The 19,440-nt window shown below is 44.8% G+C and overlaps 1 protein-coding gene across 1 annotated transcript in view; it reads left to right on the forward strand.

Annotated features, from left to right (window-relative positions):
* unc5a (unc-5 netrin receptor A) overlaps window positions 1-19,440 on the forward strand; it is a 712,676-nt gene that overhangs the window by 660,378 nt on the left and 32,858 nt on the right. The window contains exon 14 of the mRNA XM_070877285.1: window positions 12,105-12,269. Within this exon, the coding sequence (XP_070733386.1) occupies window positions 12,105-12,269 (165 nt within the window). The remainder of the gene's footprint in view (window positions 1-12,104; window positions 12,270-19,440) is intronic.

A 19,440-nucleotide genomic window follows, 5' to 3' on the forward strand; every position in this document is an offset into this window, starting at 1 on the left:
AAGACCCGTTTACTCCTACTCTTTATTTCCTGTCAGTTAACCAATTTTCAATCCATGCCAGTACATTACCCCCAATCCGATGTGCTTTTATTTTGCACACTAAGCTCTATGTGGGACTTTATCAAAGGCCTTCTGAAAGTCCAAATACACTATATCCACTGCATGTTTGCTTTCAATGACTGGTGTACACCCAGGTCCCTTTGTACATCGACGTTTCCCAAGCTATACTTTGTCTTTATGTTTTTCCTACCAAAATGGATAACTTCACATTTATCCACGTTATACTGCATCTGCCTGAAAGGGTGATGGAGGCAGATTCAATCACGGCTTTCAAAAAGAAATTGGATAAGTATCTGAAGGAAAAAAATGGCATTGCTACGGGGAAAAGGCGGGGGAGTGGTGTTAGAAATAACCAGTTTACAGCTATCTCTCGTCACTTTACATAATCAGGTTCGCGTGCAAACCAATAGAGTGGATATATTGTGTTTAATCAGAGGGTGGTGGAGGCAGACTCAATCGTGGCTTTCAAAATAGAATTGGATAAATACCTAAAGGAAAAAAATTTGCAAAGCTATGGGGAGTGGGACTAGCTGAAGTGCTCTTGCAGAGAGGCGGCACAGGCCCGATGGGCCGAATGGCCTCCTTCTGTCCTGTAATCATTCTATGATTCTAAGCTAGCCTGAACCTCTTAAAGGGGGGGTGCATTGTGGCCACAGCAGGTGCTGGGAGTTGTGCAGCAAGTGAATCGTTCTGGAAAGCACTGACAAATAGCACAACATTGGAGCATGTGGGCTACAAGGTTTTGAACGCTGCTCTGGAGGTCTTGGTGGAGGATGTGGAAAGGAGGAGAGATGTCCTGTAGCCACAGAGGAGCCAGTGACCCTCCAGACACACGGTCAAAAGACAGTGGCAGCAGATAACCATGGAGGTTAATTGTGGGAGTCAAGGCTTGAGGTTGCAGTGGCTCAAGAAGTTCAATGACCTCATGCGAGTGGTCACGGTCAGTGAATGTATCTTCAAATGCCATATCCTACCAACTGCACCACTAGCATCAGCCACTGCTCAATTAACCACACACCCATCACTCACCTACCAACAATCTCTACCAATCAGGAATCATACCTAACATTCATATGCTTCACCTCACTCTCACACACACAGTACTGCTGCAAAGCCAACACCCACACTCTGCCAGCTATTCAACCATGATAGCCACATCACCCAAACAGATTGCCCGACATTCACTGACACACTGCCCCTCTCTTGCAGGACAAGGTGGTGCACAACTGGAGGCAGCAGAGGCTACCTGTAGGGGGATAGGCACACCTGCATATCCTAACCCTCATGGAGGAGACAATGCTGGCCATTGTTGGAACTGTTAATGGTGAGTCCGTGGACAGCGGTGGGGTGGAAACCGTCGAGGATGACGGTATCCTCATAACGAAGCCTCCTTCTCAAATCCCACTTCCCCCTCATCGCACAATCTCTTACAAGCTACAGATGGTGTAAGCATACACCTCTTACTTTCCGTACCCACCTCACCATAATCCTATCCTTGTGTCTTTTTCCTTTCAGATACCCAAGAGGTGTAACCTGGCCATGCAGTAAAACATAGAAACATAGAAAATAAAAAAACTGTACACAATACTCCAGGTGTGGCCTCACCAAGGCCCTGTACAACTGTAGCAACACCTCCCTGCCCCTGTACTCAAATCCCCTCGCTATGAAGGCCAACATGCCATTTGCCGCCTTAACTGCCTGCTGTACCTGCATGCCAACCTTCAATGACTGATATACCATGACACCCAGGTCTCGTTGCACCTCTCTTCCTCACCATTCAGATAATAGTCTGTCTCTCTGTTCTTACCACCAAAGTGAATAACCTCACATTTATCCACATTATACTTCATCTGCCATGCATTTGCCCACTCACCTAACCTATCCAAGTCACTCTGCAGCCACATAGCATCCTCCTCGCAGCTCACACTTCCACCCAATTTAGTGTCATCAGCAAATTGGGAGATACTACATTTAATCCCCTTGTCTAAATCATTAATGTACAATGTAAACACTAATTAATCCTCTCTCATTACACAACACCCAGTCTAAGATGACCTCCCCTCTAGTTGGTTCCTCGACATATTGGTCTAGAAAACCATCCCTTATGCACTCCAGGAAATCCTCCTCCACCCTATTGTTTCCAGTTTGGTTAGCCCAATCTATGTGCATATTAAAGTCACCCATGATAACTGCTGCACCTTTATTGCATGCATCCCTAATTTCCTGTTTGATGCCCTCCCCAACATCACTACTTCTGTTTGGAGGTCTGTACACAACTCCCCCTAGCGTTTTCTGCCCTTTGGTATTCCGTAGCTCCACCTATACCAATTCCACATCATCCAAGCTAATGTCTTTCCTACAATTGCATTAATTTCCTCTTCAACCAGCAACGCCACCCCACCTCCTTTTCCTTTCTGTCTATCCTTCCTAAATGTTGAATACCCTTGGATGTTGACTTCCCAGCCTTGGTCACCCTGGAGCCATGTCTCCGTGATGCCAACCACATCGTATCTGTTAACTGCTATCTGCACAGTTAATTCATCCACCTTATTCCGAATACTCCTCGCATTGAGGCACAGAGCCTTCAGGCTTGCCTTTTTAACACACTTTGACCCTTTAGAATTTTGCTGCAAAGTGGCCCTTTTTGTTTTTTGCCTTGTGTTTCTCTGCCCTCCACTTTTACTCTTCGCCTTTCTGTCTTTTGCTTCTGTCTCCATTTTGTTTCCCTCTGTCTCCCTGCATTGGTTCCCATCCCCCTGCCATATTCGTTTAACTCCTCCCCAACAGCACTAGCAAACACTCCCCTGAGGACATTGGTTCCGGTCCTGCCCAAGTGCAGACCGTCCGGTTTGTATTGGTCCCACCTCCTCCAGAACCGGTTCCAATGTCCCAGGAATTTGAATCCCTCCCTGCTGCACCACTCCTCAAGCCACGTATTCATCTGAGCTATCCTGCGATTCCTACTTTGACTAGCATGTGGCACTGGTAGCAATCCTGAGATTACTACTTTTGAGGTCCTACTTTATAATTTAGCTCCTAGCTCCCTAAATTCGTCTCGTAGGACCTCAACCCGTTTTTTACCTATGTCGTTGGTACCTATATGCACCATGACAACAGGCTATTCACCCTCCCTTTTCAGAATGTCCTGCACCCGCTCCGAGACATCCTTGACCCTTGCACCAGGGAGGCAACATACCATCCTGGAATCTCGGTTGTGGCCGCAGAAACGCCTATCTATTCCCCTTACAATCGAATCCCCTATCACTATAGCTCTCCCAGTCTTTTTCCTGCCCTCCTGTGCAGCAGAGCCCACCACGGTGCCATGAACCTGGCTGCTGCTGCTCTCCCCTGATGAGTCATCCCCCTCAACAGTACCCAAGCGGTGTATCTGTTTTGCAGGGGGATGACCGCAGGGGATCCCTGCACTACCTTCCTTGCATTGCTCTTCCTGTTGGTCTTCCATTCCCTATCTGGCTGTGTACCCTTTACCTGCGGTAAGACCAACTCACTAAATGTGCTCTTCACATCATTCTCAGCATCGTGCATCGTGAAGAAACAGCAAGACGACAGTGATGATGAAGATACAGTGCCATCACTTGATATCACACTCGCAGACACCAGTTCAGATATTGACACTGCATGCATCTTAGGGGATAGAGTAGTGTCAACATCTACATGCGGCGAGACACAGGGCATGAGCGCAGGTGCCATCTCGCAAGAGGGCGAGGTCTCACAAGGGTTCTGCTACAGAGGACTCAGTTCAGTACTTTGATGTACTATAGAAGAAAGCTGATGGGTATGCACTGGGTGGCCTGCCAGAAAATCTGCATTCAATGTCAAGGAACATGGAGGAGTCCAGCACAAACTTGGCACAGTGCCCATCCTTTCCAGCACATAAGTGGTGGCCAACTCTGTCGCACACTTGCGGACCCAACCACGATGATGCATCGAATGGCCGATTGTAGAAGCAGAGGCCACCCAACGTCTGAGTGCTCCAGTGAAAGCTCAGACTGCTGCCATGCAAGGTCAACTTGCTGCCATCATGGCAGTGGATTACAGTGTTCAAAGGGGATTGCAGGGTGTCACATCAGTTCAGCAATCTGTCCGCCAACAGATTACTAGGATTGCTGATGCGCTGTCCCGGGGGATTGGCAGCGGCTCCAAGGAGCACAAACCTGCTGTCCTCGCTCATCTTCCCACCCCGCCACTCCGCCAGTACCCTTGCTGTTGCCTATCAGCCAGCCAACCCAGACTGCTGCCACCTATACCGAGATGGTACAGTCCGCAGAAATGGCCTTCTCGGCCCAGACCTGCTCAAGGTCTTCCTGCAAGTCTATCTGCAGTATCCTCCACTGAAAGTTAACGGCCTTCCATCAACCCTGCTGCAGCTATAGGCGTAGGCACGGCGTAGGAACACGAGGACAATCAAAGGCACATGGATGACAGGCACTAAGGGAATGCACAAGGGTGATTAGTTTTTGTTTGTATGCAGTGTGGCATGACTTCCATTTATAAAATAGGTTTGGAATGTTAATTTTTTTGTTGGCCAAGTGGACACTGTGCTGGTCAGTGACAGAGGGAAGGTAAGGTGTGAGTCTGTTGGTGAATGGGGAATTGGGATTGCAGTTACTGATATCGCACGCAAATTAGTTCTTCACGCACAGCCCGGACAGAAAGGGACTGTCTAAGTTGCCTCCTCCCTTCCTCTTCTTCCTCTTTCTTCTTCTTCTTCACCCTCTGCTTCCTCTTCTCCTCATGCTCCCGCTTCTCAGCTGCTCGCCATATAATTGGTAGCAAAGGCTATCCCCTCATGATGGCAGCAGACTACCTCAAATCTTGACACCCGCTCAACCAAGTACTGCAGGGGTCCTCCAGAGCGGGCCAGGCAGTGGAAGTGTTGTTTCATCATGCCAAAGGTCTGCTCTGTCACATTTTGTGTGGCTGCCTGGCTTTCATTGTATGCACGTATGGGTGGGATTTCGCAACGGAGTTATGAACCATGTTATCAGCGGATAGCTTTTGTCGCCCAGTAGCCATCCTTTAGTTTGCCATGGTGGCTCAATGCAGATGGTACAGCAGCTGCTACAGAATGAAGGCATCATGACTGCTGCAAGGATACCGGGCATTGACCTGCATGGTGCGCTGCCAATGGTCGTAAACCAGCTGAACGTTGAGGGAAGAAGCTCCACTTACTGGTCTCTGGCAAGAGAGAATGAAAGGCAGTTAGCTCTCTTTAAATAGAGATTTTGCAAATATCTCCACCTCCAGCCTGAAAGGAGCCAGACACACAAAAGTTCATGGCAACGGTCACATTCACAGCCACTGGTAATGCAGTCCTTGCCCTGCTCTGAGGTTGCAGTTGTGGCTGGAGCAGGTGGCAGATTTCAGTGAGGATGTCCTTATTGAAGTGCAAACGTCTCACACATTGATCCTCACTGAGCTTCAGGAAGGAGAATTGGTCCCTGAACACCCTGGGTGGATATGGCCTCCTCCAGAGAACCCTTTTCCCACTCTCACCCCCACTTCCAGCAGCTTGACCTGCTCTGCGTGGCCTTTGCTCTTTCTCCCAGTAATGCGGTATTCCGAGGAGAATGCCAACTAGTGCACCCATGTCTGGCAGCAAATGGTTTGTGCAGAAGCCTTGAAGTCAGCTAAAAACTCTTCAGTACCTGCCACACCACTTCCTGTAGACTTTTGCAACTGGAAAGAACTATGGAAAACAACAAACACGTGTAGAATCGTAGCAACAGCCAGGAGAAATCAACCAACACCTAATCTGTAAATAGGTGATGATCCCTTTAAATATCGCCGGTGGGAAGGTCCATCCTACTGCTTAATGTGTGTTCAGCTGTGTGAGATTACATTGGCTGGAACATTGAACATCAAAATGGCACTGTCATTGACATCATGATCTGCCTGCTCTGCATACTTTTGGTGGATGTTAGCTGCGCGCGCTCACTAAAATGGTATCCAGCACGATTCATGGCAGAAGTGTGCACGCACATTGGACGCCATTTTGGTCCCCAAATAGCACCTTAGTACACAAACAATGCGCACTACCGAGCCCAATGTTGCATTCAAAGAATTTAACTGGGATTGAAAGAGAAAAACTGCCATTGTCTGACATGGCCTACATGAATTGCACCTCTTGCTGATTTATTGCAGGGAACTTGAAGCAGTGCACATCTGAATTGTTTTAATTTATTTTTTATTTATTTACTTAACAAGGTGTGGGCATCAATGGCAAGGCGAGCATTTATTGCCCATCCTTAATTACCCTTGAAAAGGTGGTGGTGTGCCTCCTTCTTGAATTGCAGCAGTCCGTGTGGTGACGGTACTCCCACCGTGCTGTTAGGGAGGGAGTTCCAGGATTTTGAACCAGCGATGATGAAGGAATGCTTATATATTTCTAAGTCTGGATGGTGTGTGACTTGGAGGGAAACTTGGAGGTGGTGGTTTTCCCATGTGCGTACTGCCCTTGTCCTTCTAGTTGGTAGAGGTCATGGGTTTTGGAAGTGCTGTCGGAGAACCCTCGGCAAGTTGCTGCAGTGCAACTTGTAGATAGTACACACTGCAGCCACGGTGCGCCAGTGGTGGAGGGCGTGAATGTTGAAGGTGGTAGTTGGGGTGCCAATCAAGTGGGTGCTGTGTCATGGATGGTGTTGAGCTTCTTGAGTGCTTTTGGAGCTGCGCCTATCCAGGCAAGTGGAGAGTATTCCATCACACCCCTGACTTTTACATTTTAGGTAGTGGAAAGACTTTGGGGAGTCAGGAGATGAGTCACTCAACACAGAATGCCCAATTTCTGACCTGCTCTTCTAGCTACAGTATTTATGTAGCTGGTCCAATTAAGTTTCTGGGCAATGGTGACTTCTATGATGCTTATGATAGGGGATTTGGCAATGTTAATGTCATTGAATGTCATGGGGAGATGGTTAGAATCTCTCTTGTTGGACATGGCCATTTCCTGGCACTTGTGTGGTGCAAATGTTACTTTCTACTTATCAGCCCAAGCCCTGGATGCTGTCCAGAGCTTGCTGCATACACGCATGGACTGCTTCATTATTTGAGGAATTGCAAATGGAACTGAAGACTGAAATCATCCGCGAACATCCAGCCGTCTGACCTTATGATTGAGGGAAGGTCATTGATGAAGCAGTTAAAGATGGTTGGGCCTCGGACACTGCCGTGAGGAACTCCTGCAGCAATGTCCTGGGGCTGAGATGATTGGCCTCCAACAGCCACAAGCAACTTCATTTCTGCTAGATATGACTCTAGCCAGTAGAGAGTTTGCACACAGATCCCCATTGCTTCGACTTTACTTGGGCTCCTTGATGTCACACTCCATTAAATGCTGCCTTGATGTCAAGGGCAGTCACTCACAGCTCACTTTTGGAATTCAGCTCTTTTGTCCATGTTTGAACCAAAGCTGCAATGAGGTCTGGAACCGGGTGTTCCTGACGGAACACAAACTGAGAATCGGTGAGCAAGTTATTGGTGACGAGCTGCTGCTTGATAGCACTCCAGAGTCTGGAGTCATATATAAGCCAGACCACTTAGGTTTTCTTCCCTGAAGGACACCAGTGAGCTATTTTATCAAACAATCCATGGTCACCATTACTGATGCTAGACTTATTTAATTAACTGAATTTAAATTCACAAACTGCCGTGGAATTTGAACTCATGTCTCCGGATCATTAGTCCAGGCCTCTGGATTACTAGTTCAGTAACATAACCACTATGATGGAAATCTCAGTGGGTCAGGCAGCATCTGTGGAGAGAAAAACAAAATTAAAGTTTCGGGTCGACGACCCTTCATCAGAATTGCCGAATGTTCGAAGAGAGCACATTATTAAGCATCGAAAGGGGGAAAGGGAGAAAGGATAAAAAGGGAAGGTCTGTAATATGGTGGCAGGCAGGAGAGATTAGAGAGACAAAAGGGATGATGGGCCGAATTGAAATGGTAATGACAGAAGTTAGAAAAAGATGAATCTGGATAGGATGTGAATGGCAGAGTAATGACCAGCTGCCATTAGAGACAAAGAGAAAAAAAAGAAGAAAAAAAAACATAAGATGGGGAGGCGGATGAGGGGGTGGGAAGGAGCCAATGATGGCCAGACGTTAAGGTCTGAAGTTGTTGAACTCGATGTTGAGTCCAAAAGGCTGTAAAGTGCCTAAACGAAAGATGAGGTGCTGTTCCTCGAGCTTCATGGGAACAGTGCAGTAGTCAGAGAACTGAGATATCAGAGTGGGAGTGGAGTGGAGAATTAAAGTGACAGGTGACCGGAAGCTCAGGGTCACACTTACAGACTGAACGGAGGTGTTCAGCCAAGCGGTCACCCAATCTACGCTTGGTCTCCCCAGTGTAGAGGAGACCACATCGTGAGCAGCGAATACAGTATACTAAATTGGAAGAAGTACAAGTAAATCGCTGTTTCACCTGGAAAGAGTATTTAGGGCCATGGATAACCTCACATTTATCCACATTATACTTCATCTGCCATGCATTTGCCCACTCACCTAACCTATCCAAGTCACTCTGCAGCCTCATAGCATCCTCCTCGCAGCTCACACTGCCACCCAACTTAGTGTCATCCACAAATTTGGAGATACTACATTTAATCCCCTCATCCAAATCATTAAAGTACAATGTAAACAGCTGGAGCCCCAGCACAGAACCTTGCGGTACCCCACTAGTCACTGCCTGCCATTTTGAAAAGTACCCATTTACTCCTACTCTTTGCTTCCTGTCTGACAACCAGTTCTCAATCCATGTCAGCACACTACCCCCAATCCCATGTGCTTTAACTTTGCACATTAATCTCTTGTGTGGGACCTTGTCGAAAGCCTTCTGAAAGTCCAAATATACCACATCAACTGGTTCTCCCTTGTCCACTCTACTGGAAACATCCTCAAAAAATTCCAGAAGATTTGTCAAGCATGATTTCCCTTTCACAAATCCATGCTGACTTGGACCTATCATGTCACCTCTTTCCAAATGTGCTGCTATGAGATCCTTAATAATTGATTCCATCATTTTACCCACTACTGATGTCAGGCTGACCGGTCTATAATTTCCTGTTTTCTCTCTTCCTCCTTTTTTAAAAAGTGGGGTTACATTGGCTACCCTCCACTCGATAGGAACTGATCCAGAGTTTATGGAATGTTGGAAAATGACTGTCAATGCATCCGCTATTTCCAAGGCCACCTCCTTAAGTACTCTGGGGTGCAGTCCATCAGGCCTTGGGGATTTATCGGCCTTCAATCCCATCAATTTCTTCCTTTTTCGCTGAGAGGGAGGGGAGGGGAAGATGTGATTGGTGGTGGGATCACGCTGGAGGTGGCGGAAATAATGGCGGATGACCCATTTAATGTGGAAGCTGGTGGTGTGAAAGGTGAGGATAAGAGGAACGCTGTTGTGGTTCTGAGAGGGAGGAAAAGGAGTGAGAGTAGAGGTGCAGGAAATAGAATGGACACGGTCGAGGAGCATGGCGGAGGGGAATCCTCGGTTGAGGAAAAAGGAAGACATGCCAGAGGCACTAGTGTGAAAGATGACATCGTCAGAATAGATGTGACGGAGACGGAGAAACTGGGAGAATGGAATGAAGTCCTTACAGGATGCGGGGTGGGAAGAAGTGTAGCCCAGGTAGCTGTGGGAGTCGGTGGGTTTATAGTGGATACTGGTCGAAAGCCTATCACCAGAAATGGAGATAGAGAAGTCAAGGAGGGGAAGGGAAGAGTCGGTGATGGACCATGTGAAGGTGAGGGAAGGGTGGAAATTGGATGCAAAGTGAATGACATTTTCAAGTTCAGGGCGAGAACAGGAAACGGCACCGATACAGTCATCAGAAAGAGAGGTGAGGGAGGGGATCCGAGTAGGACTGGAACAAAGAATGTTCCACATATCCCACGAAAAGGTAGGCATAGCTGGGACCCATGCGGGTTCCCATAGCTACACCTTTAATTTGGAGAAAGTGAGTGGAGTCAAAGGAGAAGTTGTTCAATATGAGAACATGTTCAGCCAGGAGGGTGGTGCTGGATGGGGACTGGTTGGGCCTCTGCTCGAGGAAGAAGCGGTGTGCCCTCAGGCCATCCTGGTGGGAAATGGAAGTATAGAGGGATTGGACGTCCATGGTGAAAAGGGCCAGGAAACTGGAAACTGTTAAAGTAAAGGAGGGCGTCAGAGGAGTTTTGTTTATTTCAGATTCCAGCACCCGCAGTATTTTGCTTTTGTATAACCATGATGATACCGTACCTGTATATCCTACATTCCCAGCTAGAATGTTGTGCCCCCATCCATCTTGTAGCCCTGATCAAGTCAGCAAAGCTTTCTGAAATAGTGTAGCATGATTTGAGTGACAGTTATGGCTGTGATTCAGACTTGTAGACTTTTCTGGTATTTTGCCAGAGTGCTCAGAAACCCAAAGCTCTGATTTGTTTAAAAGATACTGTGACAGCAAACTGACACATTTAGAACATTGTAATGCATTGCATGATAAAAATATTTTTGATTAAATAATTTCTAAGTGTATACTGGAACATTGTTTTCCTGCAATAAAATGCAGACAAAATTGCTGTAATTTAACAGCAATTACATCAAAAATTTGATCTTTCATTAAAAGATTGTTAGGCATCAAATAAATTGAGCATCTTGACTGTCAAACTCCAAAGAGACAACATAAAATAAAATACAGGACAAAGTGAGTGCAAAATAAATAATCTAATTTTTTGCATTTATGATGTCTGAAGTGGGAAATCATTTCCTCAAGATTTCTCCCCTTCATGCATTGTACTTTATTTTGTTCAAAGTACTTAAAATGACTTATTTGGTAACCAAATTAAACTTCCGTTTATTCAATAAAGTATTCTTTCCAATGTATTTATTTTAAAAATCATAAAGGTTGAATTTCTCAATGTCATGAGGGTGTCTTGAAGCAAGAACTTTTACCTAAAAATAAATAGTAACAATGCAGATAAATAGGTCCTATGTAAAATGTTTACTCTTATCTTCCAGATCGTTATTTTTAAAATATTTTGGGGTGGATTTTCGGCTTTACTGATTTCGGGGCAGTGATGGCGACGAGGCGCTAAAGTTTACGCCCAGGAACAGTTTGCGCCTCAGTCATTAAAATTGGGAGGCTGGGCCCTGGGTCTGGGGCGCAGCGTTAAGGGAGCTCTCCATTGCACACCTCTCTCAAGGCGTTAGCATGGGAAAATCCCAAACTAAATAGCTGGGCCGGGAGCGCTCTGAGAGACATCTGAGGAGAAAAAGAAAACTTGAAAAAACACGAAAACATTCCCAATACATGTCCCATGCTACCACAACATAAATCACAAAAAGAAATTAAAAGAAAAGACAATCACACTTACCTTAGGACCGCATTACTTACCTCTCTGCAGTTGGTATAATTTGGACCACCCAATTTCCCAGGCGTTCACTGCGGGGCACATTGCAGGGTGTACGGGTCGGGCAGGAGTCAAAAAGCATGCCGGTGTCACAACCAGGGGCATTGTGCATTTCCGAGTGGTACTGCTCCCCGACGCCGCAAAACCAGCCCCAAAAACCCCCACGGGGCGCTGGAGGCTGACCACCCATCCAGAAGACCTCACTGCTGCCATTGCCGCTGCTCTGGGGTGAAAAACGGACAAAAAGGATCGGAAAATCCGTCCCTTTAGTTCTTTTCCATGAAATTCAGTGGCCAGAACCTTCGCCATAGAGCCCAGGATGCCCCTGTAAATATGTTTCAGTGACATTTAGAGTGAACTCATTGTTAGGCGCTGAAAGGGTGGTGGAAACTGATTCAATAGTAGCCTTCAAATGGGAATTCGATAAATATTTCAAGGAGAAAACATTGCAGGGACTAATTGGATTGCTCTTCGAAAGTGCTGACGCAGACTCGATGGGCCAAATGGCCTCCTTCCGTGCTGTACTATTCTATAATTCTGAGTGTTTTCTGTTTGACTTTAGATTGTTTAGTCATTTTTGTTTCTAACTCGTGCTAACTGAACTCAAAGAATAATATCTGCCTTACTTAATTTCGTAGGAAATTCCATTTTATCACATTTGGAATGGCTGTCAAAGAAACCTGCACTGTACCTTCACTCTGGAACGGTACAGTCTGTCCACAACTGAACTCAATGGTAAACTTTGGGTTTGGCAGGTAGAAGGAGAAGGACAAAGCTTTCACATTCATTTCAACTTTGTGAAGGTAAGAAATACTTACATAATTTCAAATGTAATATCATTGCATTAAGCAGATCCCTATAGCTTAGTGAAAATTAACTAACTGAAAAATATCTGTATTCCTGTGAAAGGTAACAGTAAAGCCTGGATTTTATATTCTAGTCCATATTTATTTTTGTATTGTTTTCTATACTGCAATAAATTTCCATGCTTTTGTGCCAAACTGGAGTAAACCACAGGAACACTTTGCACCGCTGATGCAGAAAAAGAATGTGCAGACCAATGTTAAAAACATTTATATTGCTGTTTTCTACCACTCCTCGGAGCAAATTCAGATGGATCGTTAACAGAGAATTATTTAAATGTCAGGACTTCCTCCTGTGTCATTAATATACTCACTCATCACTCAAAAACTGGATATCATGCTGATTTCTTAGAAGCAAAATTATCAAAAAAAAGCTTGGTCCAGTACCAGTACATTTACCTACATTTACCAACTAATTGAATATTGTCACACTGCTTGATCATCTGGAAAGAAAATCCATCCCTTCCTCCGTCAGAGGGTTTGTCATACCCTTGGCAACTCATACCATCCTTGTCAAACTGTGAGTTCCCTATGAGATTAATTATTGGATCAACACCACAAATTGCTGGCACTTGAAGTTAGGCCTGGAGTACCATGTGCTGCTGAACCTGTACCTGAACATCTTTTATTAAGCCCCAAAATGTGCTCTGTTTGCTGTTTTTTTAAAGTAAATTGTTGATAGTTTCTGTAGCTTGGATGAAGACAAGATTAGTTAAGCTTTGATGTTTCCTTTGCAAATATCTTAGTAGCACTTCTATAGACTCATGGACATCAATCAGAAAATGGTTCTTATCAATCGTTATCAGATGAGGCAATTATTTTCAGTTTAAATGTGAAGCTTAATTAGTCAAGTGCAATATTATGCTTTTCTTCAATATGTGAATGTGGAAAAACTGAGCTGAAATTACATTTTCACAATATTTCTGGAAATTAAAACAACAAAAATGATTCAGTCATAACAGAGGGATGACAAAATCAGAGTAACCTGATTTATATAATGACATTTCTCTTTTCGGTACTGACAAACCATAAACCATTTTAAATGTGCACTGACAGCCATATGTAATTATCAAAAACGATTGTTTAATAAAATCTGGAGAGCCCCAAGATATTGATTTGAAACATTTTTCATAAAACAAATCTAATTGAATCTTTTCCGTCATGTTAATGGATAGTCAGCCCTGAAAATCTACGGAGATGGGACCGCAGCATAAATTTTGGGATGCACCTACCAGCAGCTTTTGGGATTGACCCCACCAGAATAGATAGGCCAGGGGAAGGCTTCATTATTAGAATTTCATTGGTGGGCACCTGTCATTCAGGGAAGGCCGGTAATTCTGGCAGAATCTGCCCTCTCTGGGGGAAAGAGTGATGCTGGGGTCTCCCCAAAACATTCTGAAATCTGAAATAAGGGAGTTGAAAAAAGTCAAGAGAATTTTCCAATTTTTCAGAAATCGAGGCCAAATCAAAGACCCCTATACCCCTAGCTGTGATTTACTTCCACCAGCCAGTAAGTCAGTAGGCCTCCTCATTTGGTGTACCAGGCAGATACTGTTCTGCTAAGCCAAGGCAAGAAAACCCCCAGCCTGTGAGTCACTTCCTTCTGATATGGGGAGAAAGGTTCCACCCCAAATCATGCTCCAGGAAACTGGCAGGATCATGGAACATAGATACAGCGGGGCCTGACTTAACCTCTGGTCATTCCACCGCAGCACAGAAGACTTACAGTGGGAGCTTGCTGGAATGACTGTAGATTTTCAGCCCATCTTGTTTTGTGCACAGGAGATGTAGCCTACATTTTTTTTCTTAACACACATGCTTAGCAAGAATGATTTGTTTAACATTTCAGTCAGGTAACTTTGCCTTGAGCACAAAAAATGTTTATTTTGCACAATGACAAAACAGCGAGTGAGCTGTATTTTTTTGCCTCTGTAGGGAAAGAGCAGATGACCTCTCCAAGGTCTCAGATTGCCTCCAGACAATTTGGCTATAAAATGATCAAAAACTCATGCCAACAGAATATTTTATGAAATGCATAATTTCCTTTATAGCTGCCAGCTAAGCTGACCTCCCCCCACAATCCCCACCCCCTCCCCTCACCCCTATTTAAGGTAAAAGGTTTCCTACTAACATTATACAAGAATGTCAGAAGAGAAAAAGTTTGAAATAAATCAATTCTGCATTGATTTGTTCATGTATGTGGGGGCAATCTTTAAAATTAAAATTGATGTATTATTATGATCATGCCAAATCAAATTTTGTGAAACAATAGCAATGTGGTGAGTTTGGCTAGTTCCCAGTTGGACAGCTAGATGGATTACCCCAGCATGTACTTTGTCCATCTCAGGTCAGTTGGCAGCAGCTATAAACTATCAAGCAGCATTGGCATTGCAAGATAAACAGAGATTATGGCCGGAATTTTCCTCACCTTGGCAGATCCAGTGCAGGAGGTGTCCATGCAGGTCGCGACACCGCTGCTGGCTCCATCCCGCTGTACAAAATGAATTTAACTTAACGGGGTCTATTAACCCACCCAGCACATTACTCAGCCTAATTACATTGAGCAGGTCACTCATGACGCATTTTAAGCTGAGATCCTTAAAGGGACCCTGGCCACTTTAAATTTAAAGTTTAATCTAACATAGTGGGTGTTGAATTTTTATTGTACAATAATATAATAAAAGACATATATAAGAACATAAGAAATAGGAACAGGAGTAGGTCATATGGCCCCTCGAGCCTGCTCCGCCATTCAAAAAGATCATGGCTGATCTGATCATGGATTCAGCTCCGCTTCCTAGCCCGCTCCCCATAACCCTTTATCCCCTTATCGATTAAGAGACCATCTATTTCAGTCTTAAATTTATTCCATGTCCCAGCTTCCACAGCTCTCTGAGGCAGCAAATTCCAAAGATTCACAATCCTCTGAGAGAAGAAATTTCTCCACATCTCTGTTTTAAATGGGTGGCCCCTTATTCTAAGATCGTGCCCTCTAGTTCGAGTCTCCCTCATCAGTGGAAACATCCTCTCTGCATCCACCCTGTCAAGCTGCCTCATAATCTTATACGTCTCGATAAGACCACCTCCCATTCTTCTGAATTCCAATGAGTAGAGGCCCAACCTACTCAATGTTTCCTTATAAGTCAACCCCCTCATCCCCGGAATCAACCTAGTGAACCTTCTCTGAACTGCCTCCAAAAGAAGTATATCCTTTCATAAATATGGAAACCAAAACTGCATGCAGTATTCTAGGTGTGGCCTCACCAATACCCAGTATAGCTGTAGTAAGACTTCCCTGCTTTTCTACTCCATCCCGTTTGCAATAAAGTCCAAGATATCATTGGCCTTCCTGATCACTTGCTGTACTTGCATACTTTCCTTTTGTGTTTCATGCACAAGTATCCCCAGGTCCCGCTGTACTGCGGCACTTTGCAATCTTTCTCCATTTAAATAATAACTTGCTCTTTGATTTTTTTTCTGCCAAAGTGCATGACCTCACACTTTCCAACTCTGACAAATTTTTGCCACTCACTTAGCCTGCTTATGTCCTTTTGCAGATATGATTGACAAATATTTAAATAAAATTATTAAGTATTATGACTCCATCTACAAATGCGATCAAGAACAAATTTAGAAAGTACATTAATTGGGAAGTTATTGGTGCTTTAATCACAAACACAGAGAGAACAGCTCCGCAGATCGGGAGGATAAAAGATCTGGAGCGGCGTACCACTTCAACCTCCAGCGTGAGCTGCTCCATGTGTGCAACGATTTTGAGATGGGCGACTGGGTGATGTCATCAAAACCCTGGTTGCCGTTTTGGAGCGTGGGCAGGAACATCGGCAGGGCCCAGGTACAGAGGAGTGGGAAGGTCGGGGCGGATGAGCGGCAAGAGATCGTGGTGGAAGTACGACAAATGAGGGTACGGGGCCCAGAAGAGCTGAGGGCCCGGGGCAGCATGGGCCAGCCCACACTGCGATATGTGTGCGCACTAGGTCCGTGCAGCAGAGCAGTCATCTTGGTTAATCCTTGCCACTGGACCAAGACCTCGCTCTGTCAAGCCCGTGTGGTGGCTGGTGTGCAACGGTCACCACATGTTAAAAAAATCCACGCACAGGCATCTTCCACCCTCTCAATTGGAGTTCAGGACTGGAACATTGGGTCCTTCATCGAAACACCTGTGAACTCATGAAGCAAGTCATCCTCGGTCGAGGGACCGCCTATGATGATGATGATGAATCATAAAATAATAGACTTTTGTATCAGTAACTGGTACAAATAAAAGATGTGTGTATAAGTAACATACAAAATTAAGCAGCTTTTAAATGTAATTGTAAAGGGGTGGATTTGCAAACTTGTGCAAGTTCAACAGAAGAGCTGTGAAATCCCTGACAAACAGTGTAAGTGGTGCTTACAATGTGTTTCTGGGATTTCTATAGCACTTTCGTTGAAGTTAACAATGGACAAGTGATAGAACTGCCAGAGATATTCACCCTAAATTCTCAGACTGAAAAATTAAATTAGTCATAGGGACTGAAAGCAAATTAAACCAATGGAATGAGTGATAAGAATGAAATTGTTACGGTTGATGACTTGATTTAACATAACTGGACAATCACAGTACACTGTGAGAAAAACCTGACCAGAAACAACACAAACGTTCGTTCAAATGGTATATGTCATTTTTTATAGTGCAGATCAATTCACTGCAATTACTGTTCAGTTAGAAGGCAACAGCTGAGAATAGTGAGTGAAACATTAACATTTACCAATAGCTTTTCAAGTAGTACAGTATCTCCATCAATCTGTTAGCTGATGTAATCGACATGGTTTTATTTGGGTTTGGTTTTCATGCTGTCAAGAAATCAGCTGGAGCAATGGTCATGGAACTCACACCTCAGATTGACAGACATGGTTCCTGAGCTGTGTGAATCCCTTGGCCATGCAAGGAAATTTAAAAAGTAGGAGGAAAAAGGCTCTTAAGTGCCTGTAAACTACCCGATAATGATTTCAATTGGGTCCCCCTCCACTGCAGGTCGGTTCAGCTCCACACTGACAGATGCGCCTGTCTGAAAGGCTCATGGGAGTGAGTTGATAGCAGGTTCCCCATCCTCTGTCAAAAAAAACAACTTTACCCCCCGACCCACCACCCATCGCGGCCACTACCACCACAGAAAATTCAGTCCTATGGTTCGCCCACACTCATTCAATTGGAGGTTAATAGTATGAATTTGATTTTTTTAAATTTGAAACAGGAGAAATAATGCTGGGGGTTAGAATAAAGAAAATGTTTAAAGTACTTTATTCTGACTTGCATACCTAAAGGGCTTTAGGCAGTTATGTGGCAGTAAATTTATTCACTCACCACCAAAGCAAGCATCTTAAGTTACCACAAGCAGAATGTTAAAACACCCAATCTTTCATAGAGTGTACAAAGAGATAGCTTAAAAGATAGGAATGTGCTCTGGCAGACAAAGACGTATGTCAGCTACATGAAGGGAAATCTAACCTGTAGACACACCCCATCATCTCAGACTTGTGGAGAGGGCTGCTGATGAGGGTTGGGGCAATTATGCAGCCCTGTTTGACCCCGGTCCGGATGTGGATTGGGTCTGTGATGGATCACAGTAAGCATCACGGCCTGCAGGTCGTCGTGGACTCATGCTCCAACCTCACAGTCAATAAGCTCCCCGCTGAAGTGGAACTAAACTACAGAATCAGTGGGAACCTGTTCAACCTGTGCTGTCTCCAGGTCAGGTCCAAGACCACCCCAACCTCTGTCGTTGAGCTACATTACGTGGACGACGCCTGCGGTTGTGCACAAACAGAGGCTGAACTCCAGGACATAGTTGCTGTATTTCCTGAGGCATATAGCAGGATAGCACAGATGAATACGTGGCTTAAGCAGTGGTGCAGCAGGGAGGGATTGAAATTCGTGGGGCATTGGAACAGGTTCTGGGGGAGGTGGGACCAGTACAAACTGGACGGTCTGCACTTGGGCAGGAACGGAACCAATGTCCTAGGGGGAGTGTTTCCTAGTGCTGTTGGTGAGGAGTTAAACTAATATGGCAGGGGGATGGGAACCAATACAGGGAGACAGAGGGAAACAAAAAGGAGAAAAAAACAAAAAACAGAAAAGAGATGAGTAAAAATGGAGGGCAGAGAAACCAAAGGCAAGAAACAAAAAGGGCCACTGAATATAAAAGGGTTTCAGGAGGGGTAAAAACTAAAAATCATGGTTTAAAACTACCTAAATGCACGCAGCATTCGAAATAAAGTAAATGAGTTGACGGCACAAATCATTACAAATGGGTATGATTTGGTGGCCATTACAGAAACATGGTTGCAAGGTGGCCAAGACTGGGAATTAAACATACAGGGGTATCTGACAATTCAGAAAGATAGGCAAGAAGGGAAAGGAGGTGGGGTAGCTCTGTTAATAAAGGATGATATCAGGGCAGTTGTGAGGGATGATATTGGCTCCAATGAACAAAATGTTGAATCATTGTGGGTGGAGATTAGAGATAGTAAGGGGAAAAAGTCACTGGTCGGCGTAGTTTATAGGCCCCCAAATAATAACTTCACGGTGGGACGGGCAATAATCAAGGGAATAATGGAGGCATGTGAAAAAGGATCGACAGTAGTCATGAGGGATTTTAACCTACATATCGATTGGCCAAATCAAATCGCAGGGGGTAGCCTGGAGGAGGAATTCATAGAATGCATACGGGACTGTTTCTTAGAACAGTATGTAACAGAGCCTACAAGGGAGCAAGCCATCTTGGATCTGGTCCTGTGCAATGAGACAGGAAAAATAAACAATCTCCTCGTAAAAGATCCTCTCGGAATGAGTGATCACAATATGGTTGAATTTGTAATACAGATTGAGGATGAGGAAGTTGTATCAGAAACGAGGGTACTATGCTTAAACAAAGGGGACTACAGTGGGATGAGGGCAAAGTTGGCTAAAGTAGACTGGAAACAAGGACTAAACGGTGGCACAATTGAGGAACAGTGGAGGACTTTTAAGGAGCTCTTTCATAGTGCGCAAAAAAAATATATTCCAGTGAAAAAGAAGGGCGGCAAGAGAAGTGATAACCAGCCGTGGATA

Source organism: Pristiophorus japonicus, chromosome 4 (genome assembly GCF_044704955.1).
Source record: "Pristiophorus japonicus isolate sPriJap1 chromosome 4, sPriJap1.hap1, whole genome shotgun sequence".
NCBI lineage: Eukaryota > Metazoa > Chordata > Chondrichthyes > Pristiophoridae > Pristiophorus > Pristiophorus japonicus.